This window comes from Dendropsophus ebraccatus, chromosome 12 (assembly GCF_027789765.1).
Source record: "Dendropsophus ebraccatus isolate aDenEbr1 chromosome 12, aDenEbr1.pat, whole genome shotgun sequence".
Lineage (NCBI taxonomy): Eukaryota > Metazoa > Chordata > Amphibia > Anura > Hylidae > Dendropsophus > Dendropsophus ebraccatus.
The window spans coordinates 2,630,718-2,653,046 of record NC_091465.1 but is presented as its reverse complement, the minus strand read 5'-3'; the positions used below and the strand labels follow the sequence as shown (position 1 = coordinate 2,653,046).

Genomic DNA, 22,329 nt, shown 5'->3' with positions numbered 1-22,329 from the left:
TCATCTACAAGAAGAGACAGGGAGGCAGTACAGGGAGGCAGTACTATCTGTACCTACATCATCTACAAGAAGAGACAGGGAGGCAGTACTATCTGTACCTACATCATCTACAAGAAGAGACAGGGAGGCAGTACTATCTGTACCTACATCATCTACAGGGAGAGACAGGGAGGCAGCACCATCTGTACCTACATCATCTACAGAAGAGACAGGGAGGCAGTACTATCTGTACCTACATCATCTACAGGGAGAGACAGGGAGGCAGCACCATCTGTACCTACATCATCTACAGAAGAGACAGGAAAGCATTACTGTCTGTGCCTACATCAACTACAGGGAGACACAGGGAGGCAGTCCTATCTGTATCTACATCATCTACAGGGAGAGACAGGGAGGCAGTACTATCTGTACCTACATCATCTACAGCGAGAGACAGGGAGGCAGTACTATCTGTGCCTGCATCATCTACAGGGAGACACAGGGAGGCAGCACCATCTGTACCTACATCATCTACAGGGAGAGACAGGGAGGCAGTACTATCTGTACCTACATCATCTACAGTGAGAGACAGGGAGGCAGTACTATCTGTACCTACATCATCTACAGGGAGAGACAGGGAGGCAGTACTATCTGTACCTACATCATCTACAGGGAGACACAGGGAGGCAGCACCATCTGTACCTACATCATCTACAAGAAGAGACAGGGAGGCAGCACCATCTGTACCTGCATCATCTACAAGAAGAGACAGGGAGGCAGCACCATCTGTACCTACATAATCTACAGGGAGAGACAGGGAGGCAGTACTATCTGTACCTACATCATCTACAGGGAGAGACAGGGAGGCAGTACTATCTGTACCTACATCATCTACAAGAAGAGACAGGGAGGCAGTACTATCTGTATCTCAATCATTTACATGGATGCAGTAATGACATGGTCCTTTTCCAGCTATCTGTGGGTAAGGCCCTAACACACGGCCAGCTATCGGATGTGCTGCCTGCAATTACGGACCGTAAAGGGGTTAAAGTGTACGGAGAGCAGGCATTCACCGTTACGTGCATTAGTCCATAGACATAAACAATATTCCCCGTACAGTCTGCACTTGTGGGTCTGTAACTGTGGACTGCAGAGTAAGGCTGTGTGAACGAGGCCTTAGAAATACCGGCAGTCTGCGATATTCTATAGACTGGAAGACTACTCTACCCAGCAGAGTGTAATGGTGACAGAGCATGGCGGACACACGTTGTAGGGTCTCTGAGTTTTCCGTGAAGTCCCTTGGAGTCGTTGCACCACTGTTTCAGACATTTAAAGGGGCACTCCAGCGAAAATCTTTTTCTTTCAAATCAACTGGTGTCAGAAAGTTATATAGATTTGTAATTTACTTCTATAGAAAAATCTCCAGTCTTCCAGTACTTATCAGCTGCTGTATGTCCTACAGGAAGTGATTTATTCTCTCCAGTCTGACACCGTGCTCTCTGCTGCCACCTCTGTCCATGTCAGGAACTGTCCAGAGCAGGAGAGGTTTTCTATGGGGATTTGCTGCTGCTCTGGACAGTTCCTGACATGGACAGAGGTGGCAGCAGAGAGCACTGTGTCAGACTGGAAAGAATACACCACTTCCTGCAGGACATACAACAGCTGATAAGTACTGGAAGACTAGAGATTTTTTAATAGAAGTAAATTACAAATCTGTATAACTTTCTGACACCAGGTGATTTGAAAGAAAAAGATTTTCGCTGGAGTGCCCCTTTAATGGCTTGGAGACCCCTGGACCCTGATGTGCACCAGCATGGATGACATCCCTGCACAATGCGCTCCGCCATCAGCAGCTGCGGTAGGGGCACAGCCAGCATCTATGTGGTATCCATGGTCACTGACATGGCGGTAAACACAAGAAGCCTGCGCCATATGACAGTGGGAGCCATTGTGTTCCCAGTCGGCTGCGTCTTACATGGCAGGGTGATGGGATTTTCATCTCCGAGTTGCCATGAATAATTTTATCCACATAGGAGCCATAAAAGTCGTCCGCTAAAGCCAAGAGTGAGAGCGTGCCCACAGCTGGCAGGAGGGGCTGGCGCCCTGCCACCGGCTATACGATGGCTGATGGCAGGCGCGGCTCGTACGCTCTTCCCAGAGAATGTACTCATCTAACATGGACATGATTCCAAGTCCTTACAGTTACTGTGACGGAATCCACAGAACGGCCGGGTGTGTCCTGTGCACCAGCTGGACGACTCTCTGTCTGTCTTCAGGAAGCCAATGATTGTTACTCGCTGAAAACAGAGCGTGAGACGCCAAGAGGTGCCGCACGGGCATCAGCAGCTGCGCTCCACCATGTTCAGACATCTGATGGGAACAGAACCGGGCTACGCCATGTACACGGACTCCGGGGGGGGGGAACAGAACCGGGCTACGCCATGTACACGGACTCCGGGGGGGGAACAGAACCGGGCTCCGCCATGTACACAGACTCCGGGGGGGGGGGGGAACAGAACCGCGCTCCGCCATGTACACAGACTCCGAGGGGGTACAGAACCGGGCTCTGCCATTTACACAGACTCCGGGGGGGAACAGAACCGGGCTCTGCCATTTACACAGACTCCGGGGGGGGAACAGAACCGGGCTCCGCCATGTACACAGACTCCGGGGGAGAACAGAACCGGGCTCTGCCATTTACACAGACTCCGGGGGGGGGGGGAACAGGACCGGGCTCTGCTATGTACACAGACTCCGGGGGGGAACAGAACCAGGCTCTGCCATGTACACAGACTCCGGGGGGGAACAGAACCGGGCTCCGCCATGTACACAGACTCCGGGGGGGGGGAACAGAACCGGGCTCTGCCATGTACACAGACTCCGGGGGGGAACAGAACCGGGCTCCGCCATGTACACAGACTCCGGGGGGGAACAGGACCGGGCTCTGCCATGTACACAGACTCCGGGGGGGAACAGAACCGGGCTCCGCCATGTACACAGACTCCGGGGGGGAACAGAACCGGGCTCTGCCATGTACACAGACTCCGGGGGGGAACAGAACCGGGCTCTGCCATGTACACAGACTCAGGGGGGGAACAGAACCGGGCTCTGCCATGTACACGGACTCCGGGGGGGGGAACAGAACCAAGCTCTGCCATGTACAACACGGACTCCGGGGGGAACAGAACCGGGCTCCGCCATGTACAACACGGACTCCGGGGGGAGGAACAGAACCGGGCTCCGCCATGTACACAGACTCCGGGGGGGAACAGAACCGGGCTCCGCCATGTACACAGAATCCGGGGGGGGGACAGAACCGGGCTCCCCCATGTACACGGACTCCGGGGGGAACAGAACCGGGCTCTGCCATGTACACAGACTCCGGGGGGGAACAGAACCGGGCTACGCCATGTACACAGACTCCGGGGGGGAACAGAACCCGGCTCTGCCATGTACACGGACTCCGGGGGGGAATAGAACCGGGCTCCCCCATGTACACGGACTCCGGGGGGGAACATGAGACATATAACCCTGTGATATCCTGTGTGTATGTGTGTGTATATATATAATCACCATGAGACATATAACCCTGTGATATCCTGTGTGTATGTGTGTGTGTATATATATATATATATATATATGTGTGTGTGTATGTATATAATCTCCAGCTGATATAATGAATATTTGCTTTATTTTTACAGCGGCTAAAGGAGATAAAGTTGCCAACCGTTGCCCTTTGTGTCATGAAAACTTCACACCTGGAGAGGAGGTAAGACATGATGTCAGGGGGTCTGTGAGATTAGGCAGATATGGCGGCTTTCTTCTAGAATCAGCGTCATTCATGTCTATGGCGCGTGTACAGTATTCTTTATTCTAAATATCATAATTAATTTTCCAAACTTCGTCCAGATACACAGATACACAACCTCCGCATCTTCCCCATATAATCCACATCACAGACTAGGATAGTATCATAAGTTGTATCCTGATACTTCACCATAACCATTGACCCTGCTTCCGGAGGGGACTACCCCAGGGAACTTCTTCACCCTAATACTATACAACCTGATTCACTTTCTTAAGGCCCTATTCCACGGAACGATTATTGTCCGTATTCGGCCACTACGGACGATAATCGTCTTGTGGAATAGAGTGCAACAATCAGCCGACATCGTTCATGTCGGCTGATCGTTGCAGTCGCTTGTTTTATATATCATGCAACCACCTTTTACTCCTTCTCGCCCGAGTTCGGATCCATGGCACGATCAACCCCCCCCCCCCCCCCCCCGTTGGGGTTTTGGATAGAGCCAGGCTTTGATCATAGACCAGAGCGGTGCTGTGTCGAGAAGGAAGCTGCCATGTTTCTCGGAGTTCAGATCTGACTGTATGTGAGCGAGAACTATGGCTGCCTCCGAGACTCTTATGACCGCATTGTAGTCTTATGTGAGAGGCAGCGTACACTGCCGGACACCTGTAATATATCTGTATAGGGAGGAGGTGGTAAGAGAGTCACACAGGAGCTGCCATGTGTGAACAAGGCCTAAGGCTGTGTCCAGACTGTGGAGAACTTCCAGCATGGATTCTGCAGTCGCATGAGGCTTATACATAGCACCAGAAATCTGCTGTGTCTGGTCCCGGCCCAAAGCCTCTGGTTACCTTTGACTTGTATAGTCCTAAATTGTAATTTTCTTGTTTTCTAAATAAAGAACATTTCCCCTCCCTGCCCCATAGTGCCACACCTCTGTGAACCTGACCTCTCTCTGTAACCTGATGACACGTGTGATGGAAACAATGATTACACTGGTCAGATCAGGATATACCACCCGGCCATGACACCTGTACTGTAATAATAATCAGTATATACTGCGGCAATGTGAGTACATGTGGTGACCCACCACGGGTGTTGCTATTGGTTACACCCTCCGCAAAAGCCTGGACTGTGATGAAGTTTCGCCACTAGATGTCGCTATTATAGGTATGTGTACTCAGTTGTTGCCCGGCTGAAGTATGGAAAGGGTTATTGTTTATTTGTGTGTCACATGGTTCTGTGAACCTATGGGAGTATTTTCTTCTTCTGTCCTATCATCTTACTTTACTTCTTCTTTATGCACTCTTCACCCACTCACAGCGCACTTTAGATATGCCGAAGCTAGGAAGTCACATGGGTAGAGGAAGTGTAGAGGTCTTTGGTCACTAGACTCTGTAGAGCTACGATGCACCCAACAGTTTCTCCTCCAGTAACCTTACTAAACACTATGCAGTGTTGAACCCCTCACAGTAGAGGACACGTCAGAGATTATATCAACCACCGCCGTGGACTAGGAGAGTCACAGTGCAGGACAGTATCCACAAAAGGCAAAAAGCTAGGAACTGATCCGAATAGAGCAAAGTTGCTAGAAGCCTATGAACTCTATCTCGCAGCGCGGTTGTCAGCAGGAAACCTTCAGCATTTCGCTCATCCCAGGTAACAGGGTCTGGGGCTTGTGTCACCCTTTAGGACAGGTCCCCTGACACTGGTAGGGCAACAGGTGGCTCATTTCGATCAAGGCCGATGCACGGTCACAAGTGTTCTCTCAAGTATTCTTATCTCTCTACCTCTTTCTCCAACATCCCGGCAGAGCACAGTACTACTTGGGTTGGGACTCTCTCGACATCCTTCTCTCTGCTCCTCTGATTCTTCTGTATACCTCTCAACATGCAACCCAGTCAGCACGACTGTACTCCTCGCTATACTCCAATCACAGATTTGGATCCTGTATTATCAAGTATAATGTATGCAGTCACGGCAAAGCTGTATGTTCTGCTGCACACTAGTATCTTCAGAGTAAACAAGACATTAATTATGGTAAAGAGACTCTGATTCTTCACCCCACACCAACACAGTGTACACAGGCTCCTTGGGACACTTCCTCTTTCTGTGGGTAGCAGTACCAATAGTCCAGGAGGGTCACAACACCGCTCCGACTCACTGTGATAACAACCCAAGGGACCCCGTAGCAGCCCGGCAGGACACTGACCACAGGGGAACAAGGTGCAACAGGCCCTTTAAACTAAAAGCAGGTGTGCCACCACACCTGTGTGCCCAACCAACAGAATAAAAGACAGCGCTCCATAGCATAATTCTGACAGGTAACAAAGGTGAGTCAATAATGGAGGTTCTCACCTAGTGGAGTTGTGCTAACTGCAAGGCACAAATCTTTAGTAAGCGTGCAAACAGGACCGCTGCCGCTCCCATATGATCCTCACAGGAACAAACCTACAACAATACACCTCCTCTCCAGGTATGGGTCAGCTGGGCGCAGGTCCAATGGAAATGAAAAAATGTTTACCATAAGGTAAAAATAAATAACCACATTTATTAATCAGACAACGCGTTTCGAGACCGGTCTGGTCTCTTTATCAAGTGTCATATACAGCAATGGATGCTACTAAAAATATATATAGAGATATCCCATGTATCCCAGCACCACCCATCAGCTGGGTGGGGCTGCACATATTAACTCCAGGTTAACCAACACAGTAAAATGAATAAACAAACAAATGCTAAAAGAATAAATTTATACATACACACATTAACATTAATGAATCAATTCATTTCAACCTACAATAAAACATCTCTAAAACAACAACAACAACAAACTGATGTCTGAATACAACCCTAAAAACAACCTCCCCACCCATTTGTCCCCACCTGTTTTTAGGGTTGTATTCAGACATCAGGTTGTTGTTGTTGTTGTTTTTCTTGCTATGCACATGCAGCCCCACCCAGCTGATGGGTGGTGCTGGGATACATGGGATATCTCTATATATATATTTTTTAGTAGCATCCATTGCTGTATATAACACTTGATAAAGAGACCAGACTGGTCTCGAAACGCGTTGTCTGATTAATAAATGTGGTTATTTATTTTTACCTTATGGTAAACATTTTTTCATTTTCATTGGACCTGCGCCCAGCTGACCCATACCTGGAGAGGAGGTGTATTGCTGTAGGTGTGCCCAACCGGCACTGGCGTCATGACATAACATCACTGGGCCCGGCTGTATCTCTTCCAACCACCACCGGAGTGGCGTCACACTCTACCATCTGGCAAGTGACCAGCCCTAACTCCGCCATAGCTCTGCGGGGGGCTCACCACATATATAACACCCGGCCATGACACCTATGCTATAATAATAATAATAATCAGGATATACAGCGGCAATGTGAGTATATAACACCCGGCCATGACGCCTGTGATGTAATAATAATAATCAGGATATACTGCGGCCACTACATAGCTGAGCTTCAGTGCAGCCACAGGGGGTGTACCACTACATAGCTGAGCTTCAGTGCAGCCACAGGGGGTGTACCACTACATAGCTGAGCTTCAGTGCAGCCACAGGGGGTGTACCACTACATAGCTGAGCTTCAGTGCAGCAGCGGGGGGTGTACCACTACATAGCTGAGCTTCAGTGCAGCCACAGGGGGTGTACCACTACATAGCTGAGCTTCAGTGCAGCCACAGGGGGTGTACCACTACATAGCTGAGCTTCAGGGCAGCAGCAGGGGGTGTACCACTACATAGCTGAGCTTCAGTGCAGCAGCAGGGGGTGTACCACTACATAGCTGAGCTTCAGTGCAGCAGCGGGGGGTGTACCACTACATAGCTGAGCTTCAGTGCAGCAGCGGGGGGTGTACCACTACATAGCTGAGCTTCAGTGCAGCCGCAGGGGGTGTACCACTACATAGCTGAGCTTCAGTGCAGCAGCAGGGGATGTACCACTACATAGCTGAGCTTCAGTGCAGCAACAGGGGGTGTACCACTACATAGCTGAGCTTCAGTGCAGCAGCAGGGGGTGTACCACTGCATAGCTGAGCTTCTGTGCAGCAGCAGGGGATGTACCAGTACATAGCTGAGCTTCTGTGCAGCCACAGGGGGTGCGGCCAGGTTTTTGCCATATTTCAAGCATAGTTCTTTAGTAGCCGTTCGGCGCTAATCTAGTTCTCTCTTAAGTCTAGATGGATTTACATGACTGCGGGCGCGGTGCCAGTTGGCTCCAGTATAATGGAGGGTGGTGGGTGCCATGTGAATCTCTGCTGTAAGTGATCCCCCCGCACCTGTAATAAAGGACACAGACTTATAATTCCACATAAAGCCGTGTTGTCCCGCGCCGCTTACATTCCTGCGCCTCTTGCGTGTTTCTTTAATTGGCAGAAGGACGGGGGTTTCTTTGTTATGTGATCGCTCGCCTCATTCCAGGACAGATTAAGTGCAGGGGCCTTGGCAGAGCGGACGGGGGACATTTCCAGCCCTTTATTTTACACATATTTCAGGTAGACGGGATTGATGGGCCGGGGCAGCGTTTAGCCGACCCTGCGGTAAGCCGATTCCGGGAAGCCAGGACTACACTGAATGAAGCAACTAAATCCTCCTCAGCCAGAACCAGGAGGAGCAAGGAGCCCCCTATGATGGGTCTCATCCCCCTTATACCTGAGCCATGCTGCCCCCCTATGATGGGTCTGATCCCCCTTATACCTGAGCCATGCTGCCCCCCTATGATGGGTCTGATCCCCCTTATACCTGAGCCATGCTGCCCCCTATGATGGGTCTGATCCCCCTTATACCTGAGCCATGCTGCCCCCTATGATGGGTCTGATCCCCCTTATACCTGAGCCATGCTGCCCCCTATGATGGGTCTCATCCCCCTTATACCTGAGCCATGCTGCCCCCTATGATGGGTCTCATCCCCCTTATACCTGAGCCATGCTGCCCCCTATGATGGGTCTCATCCCCCTTATACCTGAGCCATGCTGCCCCCTATGATGGGTCTCATCCCCCTTATACCTGAGCCATGCTGCCCCCTATGATGGGTCTCATCCCCCTTATACCTGAGCCATGCTGCCCCCTATTATGGGTCTGATCCCCCTTATACCTGAGCCATGCTGCCCCCTATGATGGGGCTGATCCCCCTAATACCTGAGCCATGCTGCCCCCTATGATGGGTCTGATCCCCCTTATACCTGAGCCATGCTGCCCCCTCTGATGGGTCTGATCCCCCTTATACCTGAGCCATGCTGCCCCCTATGATGGGTCTCATCCCCCTTATACCTGAGACATGCTGCCCCCTATGATGGGTCTCATCCCCCTTATACCTGAGCCATGCTGCCCCCTATGATGGGTCTGATCCCCCTTATACCTGAGCCATGCTGCCCCCTATGATGGGTCTGATCCCCCTTATACCTGAGCCATGCTGCCCCCTATGATGGGTCTGATCCCCCTTATACCTGAGCCATGCTGCCCCCTATGATGGGTCTCATCCCCCTTATACCTGAGCCATGCTGCCCCCTATGATGGGTCTGATCCCCCTTATACCTGAGCCATGCTGCCCCCTATGATGGGTCTGATCCCCCTTATACCTGAGCCATGCTGCCCCCTATGATGGGTCTCATCCCCCTTATAACTGAGCCATGCTGCCCCCTATGATGGGTCTCATCCCCCTTATAACTGAGCCATGCTGCCCCCTATGATGGGTCTCATCCCCCTTATACCTGAGCCATGCTGCCCCCTATGATGGGTCTGATCCCCCTTATACCTGAGCCATGCTGCCCCCCTATGATGGGTCTGATCCCCCTTATACCTGAGCCATGCTGCCCCCTATGATGGGGCTGATCCCCCTTATACCTGAGCCATGCTGCCCCCCTATGATGGGTCTCATCCCCCTTATAACTGAGCCATGCTGCCCCCTATGATGGGTCTCATCCCCCTTATACCTGAGCCATGCTGCCCCCTATGATGGGTCTGATCCCCCTTATACCTGAGCCATGCTGCCCCCCTATGATGGGTCTGATCCCCCTTATACCTGAGCCATGCAGATTTTTTTTAAGTCAAAACAGAATGGATTTGAAAAAAGGAGAAATCTCAGTCTTTCCTTTATGGCCTGTTCCCTGTTTATAGTCCATTCCTGGCTTTGGCTTCAGAAATCGGTCAGATAATCTGTCTGTGTAATCGCAGCCTTAGTCTCACCAAGGGCACCAACATATCAGAAGTTGTGTGTGAGTGGAATCCTCCTTTAAAGGGGTAGTGCGGCGCTCCGAAATTATTCACAAAGTAACACACATTACAAAGCTATACAACTTTGTAATGTATGTTATGTATGTGAATGGCCCCCTTCCCCGTGTTCCCCCACCCCCGCCTGTGTACCCGGAACTGTAGTGCACTATACATTCCTGATTCGTGTCGACCGACCCCGTCTGTAATCTGCTGTCAAAGATGTCATCTTCGGGAGGCCGGCCGACCCGCTCCTGCCGTCCCTCATGCCGGCCCCCCTCTGCTGCGTCATCAGCTGCTCAGCCATGATTGGCTGAGCATAACTGTGTGTGCATTAGGCTGGCACACCCTCTCTGTCCCTCCTCATCATCATCAGGAATGCTCCAGGCAGATTGCCTACTATTCCTCACCTGTGTCAGCCCGGCACATGGACTGGATCGTTAAGGCACCTGTGCAATGTTCAGCATGGAGAAAATGTTCTAGGGGCATTCCTAATGATGAGAAGGGTGGGGAGGAGGGACAGACAGGGTGTGCCAGCCTAATGCATACACAATCTAGGCCCTGGTTGTTGGCCACGGGGCTGCCAGTTTAAAAGTTGTTTTTTAGGACAATAACTCACCTGCCGAACAGACCCCAGGACCGATTTTGAATTAAAAGCAGCAATCTGACGGTACAAGTGGTTTGGGGGGGTCAGATTGTCACACATTGATGGGATTCCAGAAGGCAGAAGGCCAGATAGATAGATAGATAGGAGATAGATAGATAGATAGATAGATAGATAGATAGATAGATAGATAGATAGATTAGGAGATAGGAGATAGATAGATAGATAGATAGATAGATAGATAGGAGATAGATAGATAGATAGGAGATAGATAGATAGATAGATAGATAGATAGATAGATAGATAGGAGATAGATAGATAGATAGCAGAAATGATAAAACTGCAGCACGCCAGTCTTGCGGTGAAAAAAATCGTGTATAGTTTATTCCATAAAGAAAAAAACACTCAGAACAGTGGTAGCGACGTTTCAGTCCTTCAATGTGGACTTTTCTCAAGCTCACATTGAAGGACTGAAACGTCGCTACCACTGTTCTGAGTGTTTTTTTCTTTATGGAATAAACTATACACGATTTTTTTCACCGCAAGACTGGCGTGCTGCAGTTTTATCATTTCTGCTGTCTACATACACCCTTGGATCAGGGTGTTACCGCTGGCACCCAGCATTCATCTTGTCCCGAGTGCCGCACGTTTTTTTGAATGAGTCTAGATAGATAGAGAGATAGATAGATGGGATAGAGAGATAAATAGGAGAGAGATAGATAGATAGATAGATAGATAGATAGGAGATAGATAGGAGATAGATAGATAGATAGATAATAGATAGATAGATAGATAGGAGATAGATAGATAGGAGATAGATAGATAATAGATAGATAGATAGATAGGAGATAGATAGATAGGAGATAGATAGATAGGAGATAGATAGATAGGAGATAGATAGATAGATAGGAGATAGATAGATAGATAGGAGATAGGAGATAGATAGATAGGAGATAGATAGGAGATAGATAGGAGATAGATAGGAGATAGATAGATAGATAGATAGATAGGAGATAGATAGATAGATAGGAGATAGATAGATAGATAGGAGATAGATAGATAGATAGGAGATAGATAGATAGGAGATAGATAGATAGGAGATAGATAGATAGGAGATAGATAGGAGATAGATAGATAGATATAGATCCCGCCCAGCAGTCCAGGAGTAAGCAGCACTGAACATGAGCTCCTGAGTTTTCATCACTTTATACCTTGTAATGAGCAAATTCTAAGACGAAACCTGGGAAATACAAACTCCATGGGATACAGAAGCGAGCAGCACTAAAGCTCTTCATAAAAAGGAAAAACTTTTTTGGGATTTAAAGGATAAAACAAGAATCTTGCTTTGAGGACAGCCAACAACCATCAGGACAGACCACAAGGCTACAAGGACCATCAACCTCAAGAGTCCAAAGATCCTCAGCAGCCACAGGTAAGAGCTCCTGCTCCAACACCAACCCCTACACCCTCACCAGAAACTGCTAGAGACCAAACTCCATAGAAATAAGGATAATATTTAAAACATGCAAAATCACAATTTAGAGCACGTAAAGTCCAGCAACATAGATGAGCAGAGGAGCCAGGCAGCCTCAGCCAGCAGGGGGTCAGACATCCTGGAGATAACATACTCAGAAGGGCTGCGGAGCATTCAGGCAAGGAAAGCCATAAAAGATGCCACCATCAGACAGAATCCAGAGACCCTCTATGCCGACTTTACTTATAAAGAGCCAATTAGGAGGAAAACGGATGTGGTCTTCTTCACCGAGCAGCCCAATGCCTGGAACAAAGCCTTCTGCAACCATTATGAAAACATCTCAAAGGGCGGCATCAACCGGGGCCGGCAGATCAGGGTAAAGGAAACTGGGGATGAGGAGGACACAGTACTCACCATAAACCTCTATAACACTGGCACCATCATGGTACAAGGCACTGAGGATAACCTCACTCAGTTTGAAAGAACATTTCCTGATATTAAAAACGAAGCTCAAAAACACAAGCAAGAGCAAAAACCAGAGACAGTCCCCAAGGACCCCCCTGTGTCTGTAGGTGAGGATGCTTCCCACCCAACACCCAACATTCTCAGAGACTGCTTATCTCAATTGGAGAGAGACTTTGTACAGTTCAAGGAGGAACTTCAAAGAAACCAAAGTGACAAAAATGCAAACGACAAAGCACTTAATGAAATAAACAAACTGAAATGTGAATTCACAGCAGCTCTAGGAGAAATGCAATGTAAACTACAAGCCCTCCAACAAGAAAACAGCAAGCTACAACAGGAGATAACAGATCTAAAGAGACAAATCCAGAACCAGGACGGGGGCCCAGGGGGGAGCACAGACACAATGGCAGCCAGCATCCAGGACTCTATATCAGAGATCCGGAACAGACCAACAACACCAGAAATAAATGTGACCATACCAACCAACGGCGGACTGATCCAGATGGAGACAGAGCCAACAACTATCAGAGCCGCTAGCACAGACCAGCACAAAGACCCAGCAACACAACCAAGTGGCACCCAGGAAACCATACAGCAAGCAGCCCATAAGCCCCAACGCGGGGACACTGATACCGTACTAATCATAGACTCTAATGGGAAATACCTTAACATGAGGCAACTTTTCCCCAAAATTAGGGTTAAGAAAATTAATTGTGCAACCATTGAACAAGTCACAGCAGTTATCAATGAACCACACTTTACCAACCCAACCAATCTAGTCATACATACAGGTACAAACAATCTCCAAGACCAGCAGCAACAAATTGCTGAACAGCTGACCCAGCTGGCAAAAACTGCACAAAAGAAGTTCCCGACCAGTAAAATAATAGTGTCCACCCTGCTGCCTAGAAAGGATGTGGCCAGCGATACCATCCAGACCATTAACAACGACCTAGCAGCTAAGATCAGCTCAGTGCCAAACATCACCCTGGCACAACACCCCAACATCAACCACCACCACCTATACGACAGCAAACACCTCAACAAGCAAGGGGTCAGCCTCCTGGCCAAAGAAATCAAGGACATTGTACTAAACAGAACCCCCCGTCCTAGACCCCACACAGGCCAAACCAGAGACAACAGGGAAACGCCACCAACAACCCAAACACCTCAAGCATCATGTGCCACACCACAAACTGGAAACATGGCCCCATACCCCAAATCAGACCACCAAAGGCAAAAACCATGGAGAAAACCACCTGCCTCACACCGAGAAATAAAGAGCAGAGACCTAGACGAGATAAAGACCCTGCTCAGAACCCTCAGTAGGATACTCATGTGACTGGACAACACAAGCCTTGTCTACCATGCCAGAACCAGTCAGACCCCCAGACCGTCCTACACATCCAGCTCATTACAAGGTATACAGACCCCCTATGACATCCTTTATTATCAGCAGTTGGAACATCCAAGGTCTGAACGCTTCAGCCTTTGGATGTAAAGTAAACGATCCGGACTTCACCCAGAGTCTGGAAAATAGTGACATCCAAATCCTCCTAGAAACCTGGACTAAAGCAGAGAGTGAGTCCCTGGTGCCCACTGGATACAGGGAAATCTCCGTCCCGGCCCTGAAAAACAAAACCACCAAACTAGGCCGCTGTTCAGGAGGAATACTAGTGTGGTACAAAGCGGAGTTCCATCAGCAGATCAGACCGGTGAAGCGAGGAGACAGCCACATCTGGATTAGAATAGACCGCTCCATCCTCACCGCCCAATCTGACATCTACCTATGCGCTGCCTACATACCACCGCCAGAGTCCCCTTACCACAACCCTGAAACCTTCGAAATCCTGCAAAGGGAAGCCGCCCACTATCAAACCCGCGGAAAAGTCCTCATAATTGGAGATCTCAATGCCAGAACAGGTAGGGAAAGAGACTACCTGACCGCAGACGGAAACATCTATATATATGGGGCAGAGACTGAATGTGATAGCTCAGTACACATGGAGAGGAACAGCTATGATAGCACAGTGAACAAGAGCGGCAAAAAATTGTTGAATCTCTGCCGAAGTTTGGGGCTCCACATCCTCAATGGTCGCACCAAGGGAGACTCCCTAGGAAGGACTACCTTAAACTCCCATGTGGGCAGCAGTGTAGTGGACTACGCCATCACAGACATGGACCATTCAGACATTGGGGCCTTCATAGTCAATCCACAATCACACCTGTCGGACCATAACCAGATAGTCCTTTATATTAAGTCCACAAACAAACCACCGGGACAAAAACCCCATCAGGCCGGACTTTTCCCATTACATCCATCCTACAAGTGGTCCAAGATGTCGTCTCTCAAGTATAAAGAGATACACACTGAACCACAAATCCAAGGGATGCTCAACAACTTTAACAACAAGGTGTACCAGAGTAACCCAGAAGGAGTGGACCAAGCGGTAAGGGATCTTAATAATATATTCTACACCATGGCAGAAATGGCTGACCTGCAAAAGAGTAGCCACAAGAAGACAAAAGAAAAAAATCCTAGCGCTTGGTTTGATAAGGAGTGCAAAGGTGTACGGAAGACCCTAAGATCGGCCTCAAATAAAAAGCACAGGGACCCCAACAACACCAAACTGCGGGAGGCCTATGACACAATACAAAGGCAATACAAAACCCTTCTCAGAAGGAAAAAACAGGAGTACACCTTAACCAAGCTCACCCAGCTCCAAGACGCCCTCCAAGAAAACTCCTTCTGGGAACTATGGAACCACCTGGGCACAAAGGGGAAGAAAAACACCCTCCACATTCAGAGCGGCAACATCTGGCTCCAATATTTCAAAAACCTCTATGGAGACATCCCGAAAGAGGAACGGAACCCGGACCAAGAACAAATTATATCAAAACTGAAGACCATGGAGGAGATACTGAAGGACTTCCAAAACCCTCTGGATTTACCTATAACACCGCAGGAGATTTCTGAGAGACTATCAACTATAAGGTGTAAGAAAGCCAGCGGTACTGACGGCATCCCCCCCGAAATGATCAAGTACAGCCCACCAGCAATACAGGCGGCCATAGCAAAACTGTACAACATTGTGCTGAGCTCTGGCTACTTCCCTCGTGCCTGGAACCAAGGGGTCATAACCCCAATACACAAGAGCGGGGACAGGTACGACCCGGCCAACTATCGGGGGGTATGTGTCAGCAGCAACCTGGGGAAACTCTTCAACAACATCCTGAACCAGAGAATCCTCAGCTTCCTCACCCAGCACAATATCCTCAGCAAAAGCCAAGCAGGGTTCATGCCGAACCACCGCACCACGGACCATGTCTATACCCTGCACCGCCTGATCCAGAGCCACGTCCACAACACAAAGAAAGGAAAAATATACGCCTGTTTTGTGGACTTCAAAAAGGCTTTCGATTCGGTGTGGCACCCAGGATTGCTTCTAAAATTGCTGGAGAGTGGAATAGGGGGAAAGACCTATGATGTTATCAAAAGTTCCTACACTGGGAACCAATGCTGCGTGAAGGTAAATGGGAAGAGAACGGCTTATTTCCAGCAGAGCCGAGGAGTCAGGCAGGGCTGCTGCCTCAGCCCAACACTCTTCAACATTTATATCAATGAGCTAGCAGCAGCCCTGGAGTCCTCCCCAACACCAGGTCTCACCCTCCATGACACCGAGGTGAAATTCCTTCTGTATGCGGATGACCTTCTCCTCCTATCATCATCTGAGAAAGGTCTCCAAGACCAGCTAGCCATCCTGGAGAAGTTCAGCACCACATGGGCTCTACCCATCAACCTCAAAAAGACCAACACTGTGGTGTTCCAGAGAAGGAAAACAAAGTCAGCCGGGTCCCCTACCTTCACGCTACACAACCAGCCCCTTACAGCCACCAGCAGCTACACCTACCTGGGCCTGATAATAGAACAGACGGGGAGCTTCAAATCTGCCATCGAGATGCTGAGAGACAAAGCCTGCAAAACCTTTTACACCATCAGAAGACAATTCTACCACCTTAAGCTACCTGTCAGGGTTTGGCTTAAAATCTTTGACTCCATTATTGCACCAATTCTCCTGTATGGCAGCGAGGTCTGGGGTCCTCACACATACCCCGACTGGTCAAAATGGGATTCCAGCCCAACGGAAATCTTCCATTTGGAGTTCTGTAAGCATCTCCTCCAGGTCCATCGGAGCACCTCTAACTGTGCCTGTAGAGCAGAGCTGGGCAGATTCCCCCTGCACCTAACTATCCAGAAGAGGGCGCTGTCATTCTGGGGTCACCTACATGGTAGTAGTGAAGGTTCCTATCACCATAAAGCCTTGCTACACCAAGGGGCCCCAGGCAAAGCAGAGCCCCAAAACATACCCTCTGGAACCCAGCCCAACCAGACAATCCCACCATACCAGCTCACAAAAGCCGGGATCAGGAACACAATAACCAGGAGACAAGAAGACTACGTCCAAGAATGGAGAGAGGAGGTCAGGGCATCCCAGAAGCTGGCCGTGTACCAGAGCCTGCAGAGGGAATACAGACTGGCCCCATATCTGGAGGAGCTTCCCAACCCCAGAGACCGGAAGATCCTGAGCCGCTACAGACTGAGCGCCCACAACCTGGCCATTGAAACTGGGCGGCACCGACAGAGCTACATCCCCAGGGAGAGCCGACTGTGCCAGCAGTGCGACCAGGAGGCCGTGGAGGATGAGGCCCACTTCCTGCTACACTGCTCTAAATACTCAGCAGTGAGGGACACTCACTATAGGAGACTCTCCAACCTCCTCCCAGGCTTCTCCACCATGGAGGAGGAAGAGAAACTACCCATCCTGCTGGGGGAAGAAGAGACAACAGCGACTATAGTGGCACAATACGTCACTGCCTGCCATAGACTGAGAGGAGCGTGATACGTCATGGACTCCGATACCCCAACCCCGATAGGTCATGGACTCCGATACCCCGACCCTGAATGTATTCCCCCCCCCCCCCCCCCCCATGATACATCATGAACCCCTGTACACCGACCCCGGGTGAATCCCATTTCCTCAACTCCCTATTCTCCCCATGCTTTGGCAATGCTAATGTGTAACTTGGACCTGCCAATAAAGCTTTTTGATTTGATTTGATTTGATTTGATTTGATTTGATTTGATAGATAGATAGGAGATAGATAGGAGATAGATAGATAGATAGATAGATAGATAGATAGATAGATAGGAGATAGATAGATAGATAGATAGATAGGAGATAGATAGATAGATAGATAGATAGGAGATAGATAGGAGATAGATAGGAGATAGATAGGAGATAGATAGGAGATAGATAGGAGATAGATAGGAGATAGATAGGAGATAGATAGGAGATAGATAGGAGATAGATAGGAGATAGATAGGAGATAGATAGGAGATAGATAGGAGATAGATAGGAGATAGATAGATAGGAGATAGATAGGAGATAGATAGATAGGAGATAGATAGATAGGAGATAGATAGATAGGAGATAGATAGATAGGAGATAGATAGGAGATAGATAGATAGATAGATAGGAGATAGATAGATAGATAGATAGGAGATAGATAGATAGATAGATAGGAGATAGATAGATAGATAGATAGGAGATAGATAGATAGATAGAAGATAGTAATATAAATCTCTGCTCCCCCATATTTCTAATGAAGAATCGTGGACTGATGTGATGTGTCTGGTTTACAGGCCTGGAAGTCTCATCTAATGGGGAAGGATGGATGTAAGATGAATCCCCGCAGGATCCTGGCGCTACAGAGAACGCAAGCCGGAGCGCAAGGTAAGACCCCGCACTAAACGCTACATGCTCCCGCGCCTCCCCCCCCCATGTCTGGTGGCCGGGCGCCAGGTCTAAGGATTAAAGAACCAAAACCATATCAGCCCCCCCGGAGACTGGTAGCTGTAAGGAACTGGGTATATGATAGGAATATACTTTTATCCTGGTCCCTACAGGTATATACTATATTATATATGTGGAGAATCCCCCTGTATCCTGATCCCTACAGGTATATACTATATTATATATGATGGGGTTACCCCTGTATCCTGATCCCTACAGGTATATACTATATTATATATGATGGGGTTACCCCTGTATCCTGATCCCTACAGGTATATACTATATTATATATGATGGGGTTACCCCTGTATCCTGATCCCTACAGGTATATACTATATTATATATGATGGGAATCCCCCTGTATCCTGATCCCTACAGGTATATACTATATTATATATGATGGGGTTACCCCTGTATCCTGATCCCTACAGGTATATACTATATTATATATGATGGGGTTACCCCTGTATCCTGATCCCTACAGGTATATACTATATTATATATGATGGGGTTACCCCTGTATCCTGATCCCTACAGGTATATACTATATTATATATGATGGGGTTACCCCTGTATCCTGATCCCTACAGGTATATACTATATTATATATGATGGGGTTACCCCTGTATCCTGATCCCTACAGGTATATACTATATTATATATGATGGGGTTACCCCTGTATCCTGATCCCTACAGGTATATACTATATTATATATGATGGGGTTACCCCTGTATCCTGATCCCTACAGGTATATACTATATTATATATGATGGGGTTACCCCTGTATCCTGATCCCTACAGGTATATACTATATTATATATGATGGGGTTACCCCTGTATCCTGATCCCTACGGGTATATACTATATTATATATGATGGGGTTACCCCTATATCCTGATCCCTACAGGTATATACTATATTATATATGATGGGGTTACCCCTGTATCCTGATCCCTACAGGTATATACTATATTATATATGATGTTACCCCTGTATCCTGATCCCTACAGGTATATACTATATTATATATGATGGGGTTACCCCTGTATCCTGATCCCTACAGGTATATACTATAATGTATATGATGGGAATCTCCCTTTATCCTGATCCCTACAGGTATATACTATATTATATATGATGGGGTTACCCCTTTATCCTGATCCCTACAGGTATATACTATATTATATATGATGGGGTTACCCCTGTATCCTGATCCCTACAGGTATATACTATATTATATATGATGGGAATCCCCCTGTATCCTGATCCCTACAGGTATATACTATATTATATATGATGGGGTTACCCCTGTATCCTGATCCCTACGGGTATATACTATATTATATATGATGGGGTTACCCCTATATCCTGATCCCTACAGGTATATACTATATTATATATGATGGGGTTACCCCTGTATCCTGATCCCTACAGGTATATACTATATTATATATGATGGGGTTACCCCTGTATCCTGATCCCTACAGGTATATACTATATTATATATGATGGGGTTACCCCTTTATTCTGATCCCTACGGGTATATACTATATTATATATGATGGGGTTACCCCTATATCCTGATCCCTACAGGTATATACTATATTATATATGATGGGGTTACCCCTGTATCCTGATCCCTACAGGTATATACTATATCATATATGATGGGAATCTCCCTTTATCCTGATCCCTACAGCTACATACTATATTAGGGTATGTGCACACTACGGAATCCCGATGGAACACCCGCCGCGTATTCTGCAGCTCACACCCGCTCGTGGAGGCTGGTGACCGCGCGCATCTCCGCTGCTCCCATAGACTCCATTCTATGGTTTGCCAGATTCCGCCGTCTGTTTGTACAATGAACCCGCTTAATCTTCAGGCAGATGGCGGAATCTGGCAAACCATAGAAAGAAGCCTGTTGTAGCAGCGGAGATGGGCATGGCGTATGGGATTGGGTAGTGTGCACATACCCTTATAGATGAGGGGAGTACCCCTTTAAGGCAGAGCTCTGTGATGTGTAGAAGTGTAGACCTCATTTACATAGATTATAATGGGAAAGATTTCTTTCAGTACAGATATTATTAGATGTTTCTTCCGCCCTGCCCTGTGATACATAGTGAAAGTAACGCTATGAGCGCTGTCTATATACGCTGTCTGCCTGTAAAGCTGTAACCGCGCTCAGATGTCATCTGTCAGGAGTGTAATAAACACCTATAATGAAGAGCCCAATAATCCGTCCCTAACAGGGGTTACGCAGAGCTTTCTGACGTCTGATAATCCGGCATCTTTCAGGTCCCACTGACCCCACATCTACGACCTGGGCAGCTGATGGGTTACAGTATGTGCAGTGTGGGGACAGCGCAGGCGCTGGAGGTGGCAGTGATTCTGGTTGTTTACCCCTTAGATGCCACAGTCAGTATCCACCAGGGATCTCGAGAACGAGAGCTCCGTCACATTGACTCTTTTGCCACACAGTCATTGGATGCCATTAATTTATGTTAGGGTTTAATGTAGTCCCCTACATCTGCCCTCTTTGCCCACCTATTATCCTTGCAGTGTATTATGAGAGAGATCAAATCATTGTATGGTTAAAGTTAGACGCACATCACCAATCTACAGGGTCTGTGTCTCATCACTGGGGGCCTGACTGCTGAAACTGCCCCCGATCACAGGGGGGGGGGGGGGGGGGGGTCCGCTGTTCACTTTGTGGCTGTTGCAGTGGTCTGTGTTGTGCCTCCATTCACATTGTATGAGACTGATGGAGATGGATGAGTCTAGGACTTGGGCAGCAGTGTGTGTGCCTGAAAACGCTCCATTTACATTGGAGGAGATGGGACCCCCGGAGTGGGGAAAAAGGGAAATAAAACACTTGTTTGTGTCCCAAAAAGTTTTTTTTCAGCCAAAGTAGTGAAATCTTGGTGAGTGTGCGGGTTGTATGATTTTCTGTATTATGGGTTGGTCGGTAACATTTTATATGTAGCAAAGAAGGATAATATCAGCTCACCCTTAGTCCATGAGTTTAGGCACCAACCAACATGAAGCACGGAAACTTGAGTTGGGCCGACTCCCGATGCATATATGGAATACAAGTAGATGCTGTCCGGCTCCAAATGATAAAATCTTTTCTTTATTGTTGCATGTTAAAATCTGTACTTGACAGTATCATGAACGCGTTCATAATGGTAACATTTTATCTCTTTCCACATTAGCACTTAAAGCTGGAGGGTCGACTGTAACAAAAACCGGACAGACCGGAGCCAAACAGCGTCCACTCATCGCCGGCAGTAAGATCCCAGCCCCCAGAGCCGGTCTGAATAAGACGACAAGCAAACCACAACCCAAGCGGTGACTGAAGAGCCATGTGACCCCGGGCTTCTCAGGGCCCGTCTCTTTCTAGAACACAGAGCCCTTAATGTTTGTATTACGATCTCCTACTACCATTATTATCTCACCGCGAACATTCACGTAGTCACAAGCAGCTGACGCTAAAGACACAAACCTGTAGAGCGAATATCTGCACAGCCCATGCTATAGCGTGAGTCGGGCATGTCTAGGTTTATCAGCCAGTCTTCATTTTATTCCTAAATTATAGTCCTGTAAGTCTGACTGCAGCAGGGATACCAGGGAGAGCTGCATCTTATGGGTCACATGGAATCTATAGTCCTGTAAGTCTGACTGCAGCAGGGATACTAGGGAGAGCTGCATCTTATGGGTCACATGGAATCTATAGTCCTGTAAGTCTGACTGCAGCAAGGATACCAGGGAGAGCTGCATCTTATGGGTTACATAGAATCTATAGTCCTGTAAGTCTGACTGTAGCAGGGATACCAGGGAGAGCTGCATCTTATGGGTCACATGGAATCTATAGTCCTATAAGTCTGACTGCAGCAGGGATACTAGGGAGAGCTGCATCT

The 22,329-nt window shown here is 48.1% G+C and overlaps 1 protein-coding gene across 1 annotated transcript in view; it reads left to right on the top strand.

Annotated features, from left to right (window-relative positions):
* The window catches only part of CEP104 (centrosomal protein 104), a 90,155-nt gene extending 68,319 nt beyond the window's left edge, over nucleotides 1-21,836 (top strand). Inside the window, exons 20-22 of the mRNA XM_069949030.1 lie at nucleotides 3,681-3,748; nucleotides 18,258-18,348; nucleotides 21,625-21,836. Coding sequence (XP_069805131.1) covers nucleotides 3,681-3,748; nucleotides 18,258-18,348; nucleotides 21,625-21,764 — 299 coding nt within the window. The 3' untranslated portion in view covers nucleotides 21,765-21,836. The remainder of the gene's footprint in view (nucleotides 1-3,680; nucleotides 3,749-18,257; nucleotides 18,349-21,624) is intronic.
* The last annotated feature ends 493 nt before the right edge of the window (nucleotides 21,837-22,329 follow it).